General features: G+C 38.8%; 2 protein-coding genes across 8 annotated transcripts in view; one reads left to right on the forward strand and one right to left on the reverse strand.

Moving 5' to 3' along the window:
* DZIP1 (DAZ interacting zinc finger protein 1) overlaps window positions 1-12,082 on the forward strand; it is a 38,258-nt gene extending 26,176 nt beyond the window's left edge. For 3 of the 5 annotated variants that reach the window (XM_054845805.1, XM_054845815.1, XM_054845825.1), the window contains 8 exons: window positions 2,934-3,079; window positions 3,410-3,605; window positions 3,968-4,097; window positions 4,289-4,339; window positions 5,159-5,361; window positions 5,747-5,877; window positions 10,823-10,994; window positions 11,777-12,082. In XM_054845805.1, the coding sequence (XP_054701780.1) occupies window positions 2,934-3,079; window positions 3,410-3,605; window positions 3,968-4,097; window positions 4,289-4,339; window positions 5,159-5,361; window positions 5,747-5,877; window positions 10,823-10,994; window positions 11,777-11,859 (1,112 nt within the window). In that variant the 3' untranslated portion in view covers window positions 11,860-12,082. Of the gene's footprint in view, window positions 1-2,933; window positions 3,080-3,409; window positions 3,606-3,967; window positions 4,098-4,288; window positions 4,340-5,158; window positions 5,362-5,746; window positions 5,878-7,234; window positions 7,357-10,822; window positions 10,995-11,776 lie in introns of those variants that run through there. The other 2 variants (XR_008579672.1, XM_054845831.1) reach the window with 2 other exon arrangements.
* CLDN10 (claudin 10) overlaps window positions 10,392-14,730 on the reverse strand; it is a 62,849-nt gene continuing 58,510 nt past the window's right edge. The window contains exon 5 of one of the 3 annotated variants that reach the window (XM_054845858.1): window positions 10,392-14,258. In XM_054845858.1, coding sequence (XP_054701833.1) covers window positions 14,144-14,258 — 115 coding nt within the window. In that variant the 3' untranslated portion in view covers window positions 10,392-14,143. The remainder of the gene's footprint in view (window positions 14,259-14,730) is intronic. The other 2 variants (XM_054845868.1, XM_054845849.1) reach the window with 2 other exon arrangements.

Genomic DNA, 14,730 nt, shown 5'->3' on the forward strand with positions numbered 1-14,730 from the left:
CGTACATCTGAAGGCACTTGAGCTAAGCAGAGTGAAAATGTTTGATGGGGAATACCCCCTTACTAGGAAATTTTTGGTGCTGATGCTCTTGCAATATATGCTTACTACTTTTTTAAACTCTACATAAGAGGGTAGAGTTCAGATAGAAGGAGGAGGTAGGTGGAGGTTGAAGCTGCCTACTTTTGTGGATGCACCAAAGATACTTTTGCAAGTAATCTAAGTTACGCCTACCTCTAAGCAGCCACAGCTCCAGCCAGAGTTGCACAATTCTGAATGAAATTACATAGCCCAGTGTTGGTGGCTGTTCTTCTGCTTCATCTGAGGAAAACTTGGAGAAGGCCACATTTACAGTGACAGAAGAGAAAGCATTGGTTCATCCTGCATGGTATTCTCCTGAAGAAGGCTAACAGTACTTTAGATGAAACACCAAATAGCTGAATAGCATAGTAATCTGTACTGTGTGCAGAAATCAAAATCAGTCTTGAACCTTATAGCCAATGAGTTTAAATTTTGAAGGAATGGTGCTGTTTCAAAAACAAAATTGTCATTTGAATACATCTGCGCATAAGTGAGTGGTTTCCCCAGGGAAAATCCAGTGACTCTGAACAATCTAAAATAAAGACTGCTCACATTTTTGCCGTTCTTTCTCCTATTTTTCTTGCTTGCCATCTTCTCTCTTGATGGATTGTCTTTGATTCTTTTGCTGTGCCTAAAGGCATGGCCTGCAGTACAAAAGAGAGAAAGAAAGAATGCAGTCTGAAAAGATAGACCAAGATTTTTTTGTTTTCAGTGACAGCTGTTTGTAAGGGAGAGTGTGAAAATTCTTGACTTGGCAGATTATTTCATAGGATTATGTAGGAGCTGAGAAGTGGACCAGACCTCAGGTCCCTTGTCTCCCAAAGTTGTCAAATCTAGTATTTAGGGTTTTCTTAAAAAACAAAAATCAATAAGAAAACTATTCCTTAAATAGTTGGTGCCAGCAAAGAGGATTTGGCTTGAGTTAATTAGCAAGAATTAATATTGTCATTAATTAGGATAATGCTGGATAGTCTTGTTACCCGTATTAGTATGTAGTAATTATGAATTTTAAAATTATTTTAGATGGATCTATTTTATTGTAAGGATTAACATCTGAAAGGGACAGGATTTTCAGAAGGTTCCTTGGAGCCTTCCACTTTAAAATGTCTTATGTCTGGCTTTGTGGGAAGATTTCATACTGTATTGATGCACCTTTTCCTGATTGGGGATAGTCTGATACCCCTATCTTTCCGCACTGACCAGTAGTTTGCCTCTTCATAGAATCATAGAATGGTTTGGGTTGGAAGGGATCTTAAAGATCATCTAGTTCCAACCCACCTGCCGTGAGCAGGGACACGCTCCCCTAGACCAGGTAGCCCAAAGCCTGGAGCTAGGACTCATCTTTCCAGCCAAATCACTTTTAATCCCGCCTCTGTCAGGGACTGAGTTGTCCACACAGTTCCCAAAGCCAGTTAAGATTTCATCCAGACTCTGCCCTCTTTGACACAGATCTCTTAGTATGGTAGCTGGACTCTTTTTCAGTTTTCATTACCTATGGTTCTTTCCCAGATCCATTGGAAGCCACTGGCTCAAAACAACCTAAATAGCATTTGTGTATCTTGAGGCTTTTTTGCATCCTCTTCAGGGTGCTTATCTTTCCCTTAAAGAAAAATGAAAACTAAACAGAACTGCTTTTTAGGCAATCGTTGTTTAAAAATAGGAAAAGTGGCACATTTGTTTTGAAAGAACACATTTGAAAGTCACAATATGGAATTATTCCTTCATTTATGTCCTTGTCTGTGGGCTGGCAAATGACTCTGCTGCCCTGAAAGGCACACTGGAAAGAGACGAACTTCTGCGCAAGATTTACCTTTTATTTCAGGGGGGGAGGTTGGGAGCGTGGTTTAAAGATGCTTTCCCGGGATGTTGTATACCCCTCTATGGATGCTTTGCTGGCTTTGCTGCCTGCTGCCAGACAGAAGCAACTACCATGGTCCCACTGATTATTGGTTCACTTGATATAAGTGGCACTCAGTAAAACTTTGTCTTGCTGGAGACATTTTGTAGGCAGGTTCCAAATGGCCATGTTTTGCTTCTTTACTCCCCCGTATGACCCTTTGGCATAACTTAAATGTCACTCTTTAATTTAGACGGAAAAATCTCTCTAGATGATTCTTCATTTCTTGCATAAGAATTCATGTCATTACTGACACTCAAAGCAAGGGAGAGAGAAACTTCTTTGTCTGCTTTTAAGTATGTATTATGTCATAGACCTGCATAGAAAAACCACAGCACTGAACTTTGTCCTTGAAAGAGTTTTGAAGAGTTGAAGTATTATCCATCATGTATTTTCTGTGAAACGGTCTGTCTCCGACTAAGGTTTTGTCTTTACTAGGACTTTTGAAAGTGTTACGACTTTCCAAAGATTTGATTTCAGTAGGTGTTTTTTATCAGAGAACATTATGTTGTTTGAAGGTTTTCTTGAGAAAAATTTTGTCATATTCCTGTTCTAATTCCTGCTAGAGTTCAGCTTTGATTTGAAATACCACTTTTAGAGAACTTAATTATCAGATGATAGTCTGTCTTTATCAGAAGTTTCCAGGTACAGTTCTAAAAGTAAAGATCTTTGTTACTAAACATTCAGGCATATATCTTTACAGTGATTCTGTAACAAGAGAAATAAAAGACACTTGTGACGGTGAGTACGAGTTGCTAAGGTATAGATTCCAAGTGACCTGACTTTTGTAAGCTAGCTCAAGATTTTAAAAAGATTACAGCTCCATGTAGACATAAAGTGCACATGTATGTCTATGGTGTTTCTAAAAAAATGCATTCTTCAGTGCAGTTTTTAATTGTCTCATGTACCGTAGATTTTTCATATGTCTCTTAAATGCATTTTTCCATTCTTATTTCAGAAATTGAGAAAAGTGATCATAAAACAGGTAGAAGTAACCACTATTTAATAAATGCTTTGAAGACTGATCCTTCTTTAACTAAAGAATTACGAGTTGTTTTGGAGCAAGCCCTGGAGGAGAAGCTGGAATCCTTGGGAATTAAAGCAGTAAGATTATTTTGAGTTATTTAAAAGAGGGATAATCTTTGTCCTGCTTTTTTTGCTATTCTCTTTCACTCCTGTACCACAGTCCTTAACCTATAAAATCCAAAGCTAAATTTCCGCATGTTACTTATAAGTGTAATTCATCAACCTGGAAGGATGTCCATCAAATTACAGCTGTGGAGTATATGACTACACCTGTGAGCAGTGTTACCAACTTTTGTGATTTTTCTCCAAGCTTTGTGATATATGAAGTTTAAAAGAGTGTATATGATTGTAGGAGAGAAAGCCCAGAAATAATAGCCCCTGTGTTTACAATACAATTTGTTTCCTTAGGGTGTTCGTGGTATCCCAAATGATCGCTTAAATAAAATTTTGCGTGCTATTGAATCTGCTAGAGAATGCAAACAGAAGCAAGAGCCTGACATTCAGCGAATTCGAGAGGATCTTGAACGCCAAGTTAGCTTTAGGGTTGAAGAGAAATCATCATCTTGTAATAGACCTGTTTCCTGTCCTCAGCTTCCTTCAGAAGGTTGAAAAGTTTTTGGTTTTTTTTTCATTTTCCTACATTTTATAACTGCTATTTGAGGTTTCATTTAGCAACATTTCTGTATAGCTGCTTTCATAATTTTTCATCTAAATATTCTATATAGTTATGGCCAACTAAACAGTTTCCTTTAAAGGGTTCTTGGCATTGTGTTAATCTGTAGAAATCTTAACTCCTATATTGGCAAGATACATGGTAACTCTGAACTGCTTTGAAGAAAAAAAATTACTTTTTTTCTTCTGTTTCATAAAACTGTAATTTGCAGCAGACATCTTTAATTTTAGAAATTAAATATAAAAGATACCAAACATTAGTTCTAATAATGAGATAGATAACTTCTCTTGTAGATAAACAGAAGTTCAATCAACTGGGAATTTCCTCATCTGCCATAACACAAAAACCAGTAAAGCGGTCTTCAACAGCTGTCCGCCCAGCTGAACAAAGAATAGCCATCGCGGAGAATACATCTACACCAAAGTAAGAGATGCTATTCTCATAGTACTCATGCCTCAGGTAACAATCCTATGGGTTTGGGTTTTTGTGACTGATGTGAACATTTCCTGCTAATATTGTAAGAATTGAGCAAAGAATTCACATTACTTCTATATAAACTTTATGCTTACTTAGTTGACTGTCAGTTTTGAAATAACTTGTCTTGTTACTTTTAGGTCCAGGAAGCTTTTTGGAAATGGAGTTTCCAGAAAGTCATCTAGTATCACGTATGTGTTTGAAGAAAACATTTTTGTGACTGAATAGTCACATGCTTGCCATGCAAAAGCTATTATTAAGCTGAAATTATAACACTTTCTGGACTGCATATTTCATATTTTGTTTTAAAGTATTATTCCTTTTGAGTCTGTTGTTATAAACCCTGAAAGATAGCATGTTCTCCTTTCAGCAGATATATTCTTTCTTGTGAACCAGAGAGGGACATTGAATAAAATCAAGTAGTATCACATCCTTTAGTTTTGTTCTCAGATACCTTTTCTGAGCCAGTTAAAAGCATTTAAAGACTTGGGTGACCTTACTTTTTCAGTTTATCGATATTTTCTGACCAAAATTAAACACAATATTCCAGATTTCACTCGCATCAGGCACATTACTTCGTGATTTCCTGCACCAAAAAAATCCTGAATTATTGTCATCTAACAGAGTATCGGAACAGACTTTCTGTGGTGCAGATTCCTTGACCCTGAATTCTTGTCTCCCTGCTAATCCATGAAAGCCTATCTTTGTTTGCCTGGCAAGACTTGTCGTATATTGGTCTGTTGTTTTGTAAAGATAGTTGCATGGATGGAAATAATCATGTCTATGTAAAAGATCATTTTTGTGATAACTTTCTGACTTTACTTAGCAGAATGATTTCTTTTAAATAGTTGTATAGATAGAATTTATGGGAGCTGCTGGTTTTTTTCACATAAGAAAAATGCACATCTTAGGGGAAAGGAAAATACAAGGAAGCTTAAATATGTATATATCAATGCAGTATATATCATTGAAACCCAGTAAGTTCTCAGGTTGTATGTGTTTTTGCTTAGAACTCCGCCATTCAGTTCAGAGGAAGAAGCAGATGAGGACGATATTAAGCAGTCTTACATGGCACCAGAATTATTGCAAAAGCAGTCAAAAACATCAAGCAGCAAAGTCAGCGCTTTTCAGAAGGCCTCTGGCAAAAGCAATATGGATGGGACGGAGGAAAGTGAAATTGAAGGAGCTGGAACACCTGGGAAAACTTCAAAAGGTATTTTCACTACTTTTGTATATGCATATTGTAACAGCTGTGCATGATTTTGCATTTCCTGATAATATTTCTGTGTTAGAAAACAGAATGAAAGCAGACTATCTAGTCTTGAGTGCATGTATATTAATGTGCACTTTATGTTTTTGCTAATGCGTTTATATTAATATCATACTTAGAGATGTCAGATCAAATTAGATGTGTATCACGCTGTTTTCTATAAATGCAGAAAAAGAGGCAGTCCGTGCCTCAGAGAGACTTTTGTCTAAAAGATTTTTTTTCTTAGCCTTTTACTTATTTTTACTTTGTGGAAGATTACTAGAGGGTTTACAGTAAAGCCTCTTACTTGTGAATGAAAACTGTCGATATAATTTTTAATGAACTTTAGGAACAGTTATTCAAAAACTGACCGAACAAGTTGGGAAGAGTCTTTCTAACCATGGAAATAAGAACAAACCAGCTGGAGGGATTAATGTTGCACAGGCATTTATTAAGAAAGAAGAAGTGCAAGAACTGAAGGTATCACTTTTAATAGCCGCTATTATTTCATTAAGTAATTGAACTAGATATATATCTCTTACCTTTTTTTTTTTTTTCATGCTGAAACCATCTTGATGCAGTAAAGAGCTTAGTTTTCAAAGGCAGTTTTGGAAATACAGCTAAGTAGTCTTTTTAGGTACATCTGCAGTGGTATATAGAAAAATGCTGGTGAGTGAGCTATGGCAAATGACCCTTTCATCCACACCACTTATTAGCTTACACCACAACTGTTTTGGATCACTACAAGTAGCCCAAAGCTTGGGCACAATTGGTGTAATTTTCATCTCCTATTCGAGCAGCATAGAGAGACCCCTTCTTTACTTGCTTTCCTAGTATGTTGTTTAGATGGAGGAAAAATGAATTTGCTTATCTGATATTTTAAAATATTTTTATTTCTAGAGTTTTATCTGATATGGAACTTTTAAATATATTTTAATGAAGGGACAAATTCCATTTCTGAGTATGGTCTTCGTTCTGCTGCATCTATTTGCAATCATATACTGTTTTCAAACTACATGAGATTTATCACTGATGTCTGTCCATTGAGTATGCCATGTGTTCACAATCAGAATACTAACACAACTTACTCTTTCCCCCTCAGGCTCCTAAGGTCCCAGTCTTCCCCTCAGTTTAGATTTTTATAATTGCTAAGCCACTTTGATACAAATTGATCTTTGCCTGAGCAAATTTTTAAAAACAACAAACGTTACTCCACATCAGAAGTCAACAGCAGATAGTGCTATTTGTTTCAGTTTTAGTAGTTGTTATTAGATTGAAGTAGACAGCTAGATACTAGTTCTAGCATTCAAGAAAATATTTTTTCCACTAAATAAACAAATAATAATTACTGAAAATCCTGTTATCCATAATAAAACTGATACCTTAGGGCATCCTGACTAACAATTCTGAAATGTATCACTCCTCCCAGAAACAGTGATACTTCTATTTCAGTTTCAAGAAAGGGGTGATTGTCTTTATCAACTTTAGCTGTCGTGATAGGGTAATCACTTTTAGCCTGTGTGCTTTTAATTGCCACCAGTGACACCTAACTTGTCCGCTGACTGTATGGGAGCTGCAAATCACAGCAGACTCAAAATTACGAACTCAGACGTGACTATTACAGTGTAATTTTCTGTTCAAATGTTGCTTTCAAATTCTCTGCAGTGTCAGATGATACAAGACTGTAAAATGTTGACAGTTATATTTAGAGGATGTTACATTTTGTAAATATCTGTAGACGGTTGGCCGCTGTATTAAGGAATTTCGGCTTCAAGAGCAAAAACCTGTAGCAAAATTAGCCTTAAAATCTGTGCTTTAAAAATGTCTTTGTTTTCACTGGTAACCTCTCTTCCCACATCTCTCAAGCCCCTGAACCTCAAGGCAGGGACTGGGGGAATGAAGTGCCTCCCATCGTGGGAGAAGATCAGGTTTGAGACCACCAGAGGAACCTGAACATACGTAAGTCCGTGGGACCTGATAAGATGCTGCCCAGGGTCCTAAGGAATTTGGCCAATGTAGTTGCCAAGCCACTCTCCATCATATTTGAAAAGTAGTGGCAGTCAGGCAAAGTCCCTGACTGAAAAAAGGGGAAAAAAGGACCCTGGGACCTACCCCCCCAGTCAGCCTCACCTCTGTGCCCAGTAAGATTGTGGACCAGATCCTCCTGGAAGATATGTCGAAACATATGGAAGACAGGGAGGTGATCAGAGACAGCCAACATGGCTTCACTAAGGGCAATCTGTCTAATCTGGTGGCTTCCTACAATGGAGTGACTGCATCAGTGGACAAGGGAAGAGCTACGGTTGTCAGCTACCTGGACTCTGTAAGGCCTTCGATATGGTCTCCCACAACATTCTTGCCTCTAAATTGGAGACATACAGGATTGATGGATCGACTGTTAAGATGGATAAGGAACTGGCTGGGTGGCAACATCCAAGGAGTTAGACTCAGTGGCTCCGTGTCCAAGTGGAAACCAGGAATGAGTGATGTCCCTCAGGGGTCTGTAGTGGGACCGGTACTGTTCAGTATCTTTATTAATGACGTAGTGGGATTGAGTGCACCCTTAGCAAGTTTGCAGAAGACACCAAGCTGAGTGGTGCAGTTGATTGGCTTGAGGGAAGGGATGCCATCCAGAGGGGCTGTGACAGGCTTGAGGAGACGGCCCAGGTGAACCTCATGAAGTTCAACAAGGCCAAGGGAAAGGTCCTGCACATGGGTCAGGGTAATCCCCAGTATCAATACAGACTGGGAAGTGAATGCCTTGAGAGCAGCTCTGTGGAGAAGGACTTGGGGATACTGGTGGATGAAAAACTGGGCATGACCCGGCAATGTGTGCTTGCAGCCCAGAAAGCCAACCGTGTCCTGGGCTGCATCAAAAGAAGTGTGACCAGCAGGTCGAGGGAGGGGATTCTCCCCCTCTGCTCCGCTCTTGTGAGACCCCACCTGGAGTACTGCATCCAGCTCTGGGGGCCCCAGTACAGGAGAGACATGGAGCTGTTGGAGCGAGTCCAGAGGAGGGCCACGAAGCTGATCAGAGGGCTGGAGCACCTCTCCTATGAGGACAGGCTGAGAGAGTTGGGGTTGTTCAGCCTGGAGGAGAGAAGGCTCTGGGGAGATCTAATTGTGGCCTTTCAAAAATACAAAGGGTGCTTATAAGAAAGATGGAGAAAGACTTTTTACCAAGGCCTGTAGTGACAGGACAAGGGGCAATGGTTTTAAATTGAGAGTAGGTTTAGATTGGATATAAGGAGGAATTTTTTTATGATGAGGGTGGTGAGGCACTGGAACAGGTTGCCCAGAGAGGCTGTGGATGCCCCCTCCCTGGAAGTGTTCAAGGCCAGGTTGGATGGGGCTTTGGGCAACGTGGTCTAGTGGAGGGTGTCCCTGCCCATGGCAGGGGGGTTGGACTAGGTGATGTCTAAAGGTCCCTTCCAACCCAAACCATTCTGTGAAAAATATTTTTGCTATAATTCATTTAGAACACATCATGTCCCTGATGTATTAACACAGTGGCATGTTGCTGTGTGGATGTGATGAGTTTGTCAGAGTTTATGAACCCAGGGCAGGTGTTGCTACTCTGTTTCCGGAATCTTCACAGAACACCACAGCATCTTGTATTCTTTGCTAATTATATATGAATGTGCATATATTTATGTTCATGTTTGTATGTTTAAATGTAGGCATATAGTTCAAGTCAATTCTTTAAATTCTAGGTGGGATTTTCAAAGGTGCCCAAAGACATAAACACAAAATGCCACTGGAATGATAGGTTCTCTGAAAATCCAAAAATTTTTATTAGCTAATATTACTAATAGCTTAAATACTTATAGCTGCTAATGGTCATTCTCAAAACTGACAATACCATAAAATCTTTATAAGGCACCCCATTGTTGTATGTTTTATAAAGGTCATGTGTTACAGAAGTTACTTCAGAAACATTTTAGAGAAAATTAATTTTGTGCTTACCTGAAGCTGTATTACCTGAGTTTACCTGTAGCAGACATTGCATGGATTATGGTACTTCTTTGGAGTTAGTCTTTGAGGATGCATAAAACTGCATAGCAGGTTTGATGGGTGCTGTGTACTTACACTTGATCAAAAAAACAAATTCTGTTAGAAGTTTACATTTTTCTCTCTATTTTGTACTTTAAAAATCAGTTGGGACTTAGTGACCGTTTAAGGAAACTCTTCCTCCAGCATTTCTCAATATATGTGACTCTGACTTTCCCATTACCACGCCCTCCAAATGCAGATAATTTAAAACAGCAAAATGTTGAATCCTGGTATGTTAATAATACAGCACACTGAGCAGATCTGTCAGTTTTTGAAAAACAGTTTGCAATGTTAAAATTGAATTATGTTGCAAGATAGAGCATTACTGCAGTCTTTTCCCTTCTTTTGAGACATGACACGTTCATATTTGTTGATTTTTCTCTAGTATGTACATACCTTACATTGTTTTCTAATAGCATCTGAATCTTTGTTCTGTGCAAGAGAAGCGCATTCTGTATCTTACTGCAATACTGAGGGACTCCTGTGAAATAAGGTGTTAGCTTTGTGAGAAACAACCTTTCGCTTTCCACAGTTAAGCTCTCTAATAATGGCTTGATTCCACTGAACTACATCTGACTGACGGACAAATAGGGAAATGCTGTAGCTGTTCTTTCAAAAGCTGAGTGAAGATATTTAGCTTTCAGGCAGATGAGATAAGAAAGACCACGGACTTGCTGCCTTCAGGTTATTCATCTGTTTGACTTGACTTTCATTTTGGGAACTCATTATGCAGATCCACCACAATTAAAAATATACTTGTACGTGCTGATAGTGAGTCTTAAGAGGAATCCATATTTTAACTTTGAGCACCATGTGATTTTTTTAACTTTCATTATTTGATTTTTCTCTTTAAATAAATTAGTTTAAAATGAAAAGGTCATTATTGCAATATTAATTTTTTCTAGTATGAATACAGAATATTTATGTAGCAAACTACCAGCTTGCATGATAACATGTCATGTCTTTATTTTCATTTAAGTAATATACATTCTAATGCATAAAGGACTTGCCATCTCATTGGAATAGCTAATATCCCAGAAAAGATGATCCTTTTTTTAAGTTAGATGTGTATTACCTGAAAATACAGTTTTCTGGCAGTTACAAAACTGGCAGAACTTTTAACTTTTGCAGTTCCTGACTTAAAAAAAACCAAACAAAAAACAACATAGTTTTAGCTTTGGAACTATAGTAGTGAATTAATATAATTTAGTAATTGAATTATGTGGATTTTAAACCTGTGGTGATAGATGTCATACAAGCCATGCATGAGTGCATTTTGCTTTAGCAGTTTCACATTATTGAGTTTAGGGAAGATCTCAGCACAACGTGAATGGACAGAGGAAAACTGAGTGTTTTTTCTTCTCCCTATTAGTTCACAGAAGCTGATGAAGATGATTGGGATATATCATCAGTAGAAGACGACTTTTTATTGATGAAAGATGATAGAGGTCAGAAGGCATTAGCGGTTCAGAAGAATGAGTCAAATACTGCATCTGTGGTACATGCATGGGGCCTTCCCAAGAGAGGTGTACCAAAGGAGGAAGGTAACGTACTTGTGCTTCTACACTTAAGCGACTGACACACCTAGAGCAGAACTTAAGTATAGTGTATTACACATGGTAATTCAATATATGGTACTTTGTAAGAGAAGAACAAGTTAAAAAAAACCCGTGTGCTTGGGTTTGTCATGTAAATATCATATATGATATTTATGATGCATACTTATATGTAAACAACACACACATGTAAATAACACAGAGATGCCAAGAAACTTAAATTTGAGATTTTAAAACATACCATCAGGCTTCATCCTCATCTTAGAAATCAGTCATCAAGGATGTTTTTTTTAAATCTCTTCCCAAATTTAAGGGAGGAGGGAAACTTTCTTATTTTGTCTTGAGAATAATAAAATTTCAGGTTGCTTCAAGATATCTAAGTGACCTACCAGGCTGAGATAAATATTTGAGGTACTGGTAAAGTTATAGCCTCAATCTTACATAGAACTTACACAGTAGTTTCTAGCTCGTAACATTTCAATATACTTAAAGGTTAAAGCTGTGTCAGTTATGTAAAGATACTTCAGGTTATTTTTAAAGGGAAAGTAATGTTGACACTGACTGCTTGTCCTGCATGTTGTATTCTGTGACAGAAACAGCCTTCGTATTATCAACACTTGTAATTTCCTCACTGGTTGAAATTCTGGACTTCTGAAGTCCCCAGGTGTTTGCTCACATAGCATGCAATCTTATCTTATAGATAAATACAAAGTAAAAATACCTCCAAAATATTATTAGTAATTGTTAATATTTTGTTGTTATTTTAACAGGCCTCCATGAAGCTGATAATACAAGCACCTTAAAAAGCAGCTTAGTCACTGTAACAGATTGGAGTGATTCTTCAGATATATAATTCCTGCATGCCTGATGGGAGGCACTGCTGTCGGGTTCTTTTGGGGTTGAAAATGTAGTTGAAAACATCAAGTGTTTCCTAGTCATTTCTCATATTGGTCATGTGATGACAAGCAAGATTGTTTACAGAGCTCATGCGTCTTTCAGTCCCAAATTTGAAACAGGAATATTCATATACACAGTACTGGCCATGGAAATTGAGAGTTCGTTCTTTCTCATGAACTCAGAAGTGAAAATCTCTTTGATTTCACCGAGGTGAAGATTTTGCCTCTAATGTTTACATTAAAGTTGAAACTGGTCTTGCAAGAAAGCCTGTTAACCAATGAACAGAATTTACTCCAGAGTATTACTTCATAAATTTTTAAATGCATATTTTCATGTATTTTATCATAAACTTTATATAAAGTTGTAAACATTTTAAATAAAATATGTCCATGTATTAAAATGTTAAGTTTCTAACATGGTTTACAATAAACACCAAATGAAAAGAAAAAAAGGCCTCAGCTATACAACTAGTTATTATTAAATGCTTCCTTTTTGGGGAAATTATTCTTTTTTTTTTGCAAGCTACTCTTTTGAGAATATTTTAGGAAGGTTTTTTTTTTTTTTTTAATTAGAGTTCAGTCTTAGTTGACATAAAAGCAGAAGAATTGGAAAAAACCCTCCAATGGCAGGCTGAGGTGAGGAAAGTACCGACCTGCCATTGCGCAAGTCTCTTCATATTTCTGTTTTGTCCGTATTGGCTGCCTTCTTAAAAACCATAATGTTGTTTTGACTTAAATGAAATCAAGGTTCTTTTTACTTTATTTTTGTAATGGCTTTGTATTTTAGATGGTATCAGATGCAAAACCTTTTCTGTCATCCTGTGCCTGTTAATAAATAGGACTGTTCATTTTTTATATAGAATCATAGAATCTTTAAGGTTGGAAAAGACCTCTAGGATCATCAAGTCCAACCGTCAACCCACCACCACCATGCCTACTAAACCGTGTCCCTAAGTGCCACGTCTACGTGGTTTTTGAACACCTCCAGGGATGGTGACTCCACCACCTCTCTGGGCAGCCTGTTCCAATGCCTGAAATATTTCCATCTTTGTCCCAAAATAACCCATGTATTGAAACTCCAAGGGTCCAGCAGTTCAAACCTCGGGACAGATCCGACTGTGCGTCTGATTTTTGAGTCTCAGTCTAGAAAGCATTTTGTGGTTAGTCTCAATCTCTGATCTCATTTATTGACTCATTGTACAAATATTCCCTCAAAAGCCATCACATTTCTGTGAGCAGGTAAGAAAAAGAAATTACTAGCTGAATTTTTGAACTGTTGTAACTAATTCAGGATTTGCTAAAAAGTGCTGCTAAGTATTGCCTGTGTTTATTTGGTCAGCCCTTCAGGAATGACATTGGCAGAGGTATTGCCAGGGGTTTCTCCTTCCCTTCCCTAGCCCAGTGCCTTGGAGCCGTTCTGGAGCCGAAGGTGCCCAGTGGGAGGGAAGGAGAAAGACCTACTGGAAGCGCTGAGGCAGGGCGGGAGCCCAGCGGCGTGAAGCCAATGCAGAATGTGGGACCGGTCTCCAAGCCTTCTCTTGCCCACCACACGACTCCCCAGAGGCTGGAGCCTCAACCTTCCCTTTCCCAGCCATGCGTGCAAACGCGCACGATCAGGCGCGTTCTTGGGCTATGCAAGAAGGGTTTTCCTAACAACTGGCCCTGACTCTTCCTAGTACCTGCTCCTGCCTCCCTAAACCCCATGCTTATTTTCACTTCACCCAAGCTCTTCCTCTTCTTAGTCCCATGGCACCGAATTGACCAAGTTGCACGTTCTTCCACCCCGGCAATGGGACATGGAGGTTGGAGCCTGCTGATTCCCCCGACTGCCGTCGTCTGGCCCTGCAGTTACCGTGTGCTCTGCAGTGCCAGTGTTGCTGCTGATCAGTGGTGAGGTGTTTTACGTGCTAACCTGCAAAGAGTCCATTGCCGTCAGTATGACCTGTGTGACGCCATTCCCGTGAGCAACCGACATACTGAATTGGTAAATACCCCGTTTATTTTTTTTTTCCCAAGAAAGCAACATCAGCTCGTGATTTCCAGGTATAAACTTTACAATACCAACATCAATCTGAAAATATTATATAATAAAATTTACATCAACATGTAAAAAGCTGCAAGTTAATGTTTTAAAAAGTCATTGTCTTAGTGGTAATTACATTGGGGGTGAGGGGAAGAAATCACTCTGAATGAAACATATAAACTCATTTTTAAAACGCTTTGAACCTTCCGACAGTACAATTAAACATAAGCGTTCTTGTCAAAGTGCTTTGGTGGGGTTTTGTCTGGGACACTGTTGTGGACCTTTGTACGAGAAGACATCACAGATGTGGCTCCATTATAGGCATACCCTCTCCTGAAAAGAAAAAGAGAATCAACCACTTCCAGCTCATCCCACGGACTGGTAACATCTCTCTATCCAAGCTCTACAGCAATATAAAACTAGAAGGAATGTATAGGAACTTACCTATACGTTTCAGGGGAGGGGGCAGGGGGGACACCTTCCTTCCCTGCGTGGTCTCATTCTGGTTTGACATCCCTTCTCCAGCAACTCTCTTTGCAATTCACTTTCCTATCAACGCGTATCCCTCGTTCACAGCTAAGTAAATTAGGGCCCAGTCATGAAATATTTCGGCTGTGGCAGATCCTAGGTGAACAGTTACTGCCCCCAGCCGTGCCTCTTTGTTACCACCCCTCTTCTGCTGCTGGAGGTCCCACTGCCCCCCCACCACTGTCCTTCACCTCTCTCACTCTTGGTCTGATGATTTGGGATTAAAGAAACTTGTTTATTCACACCTGTAAAGTCACCTGACCGCTTTTCCTACATG

The sequence above is a fragment of the Grus americana genome, chromosome 1, assembly GCF_028858705.1.
Source record: "Grus americana isolate bGruAme1 chromosome 1, bGruAme1.mat, whole genome shotgun sequence".
Classification (NCBI taxonomy): domain Eukaryota; kingdom Metazoa; phylum Chordata; class Aves; order Gruiformes; family Gruidae; genus Grus; species Grus americana.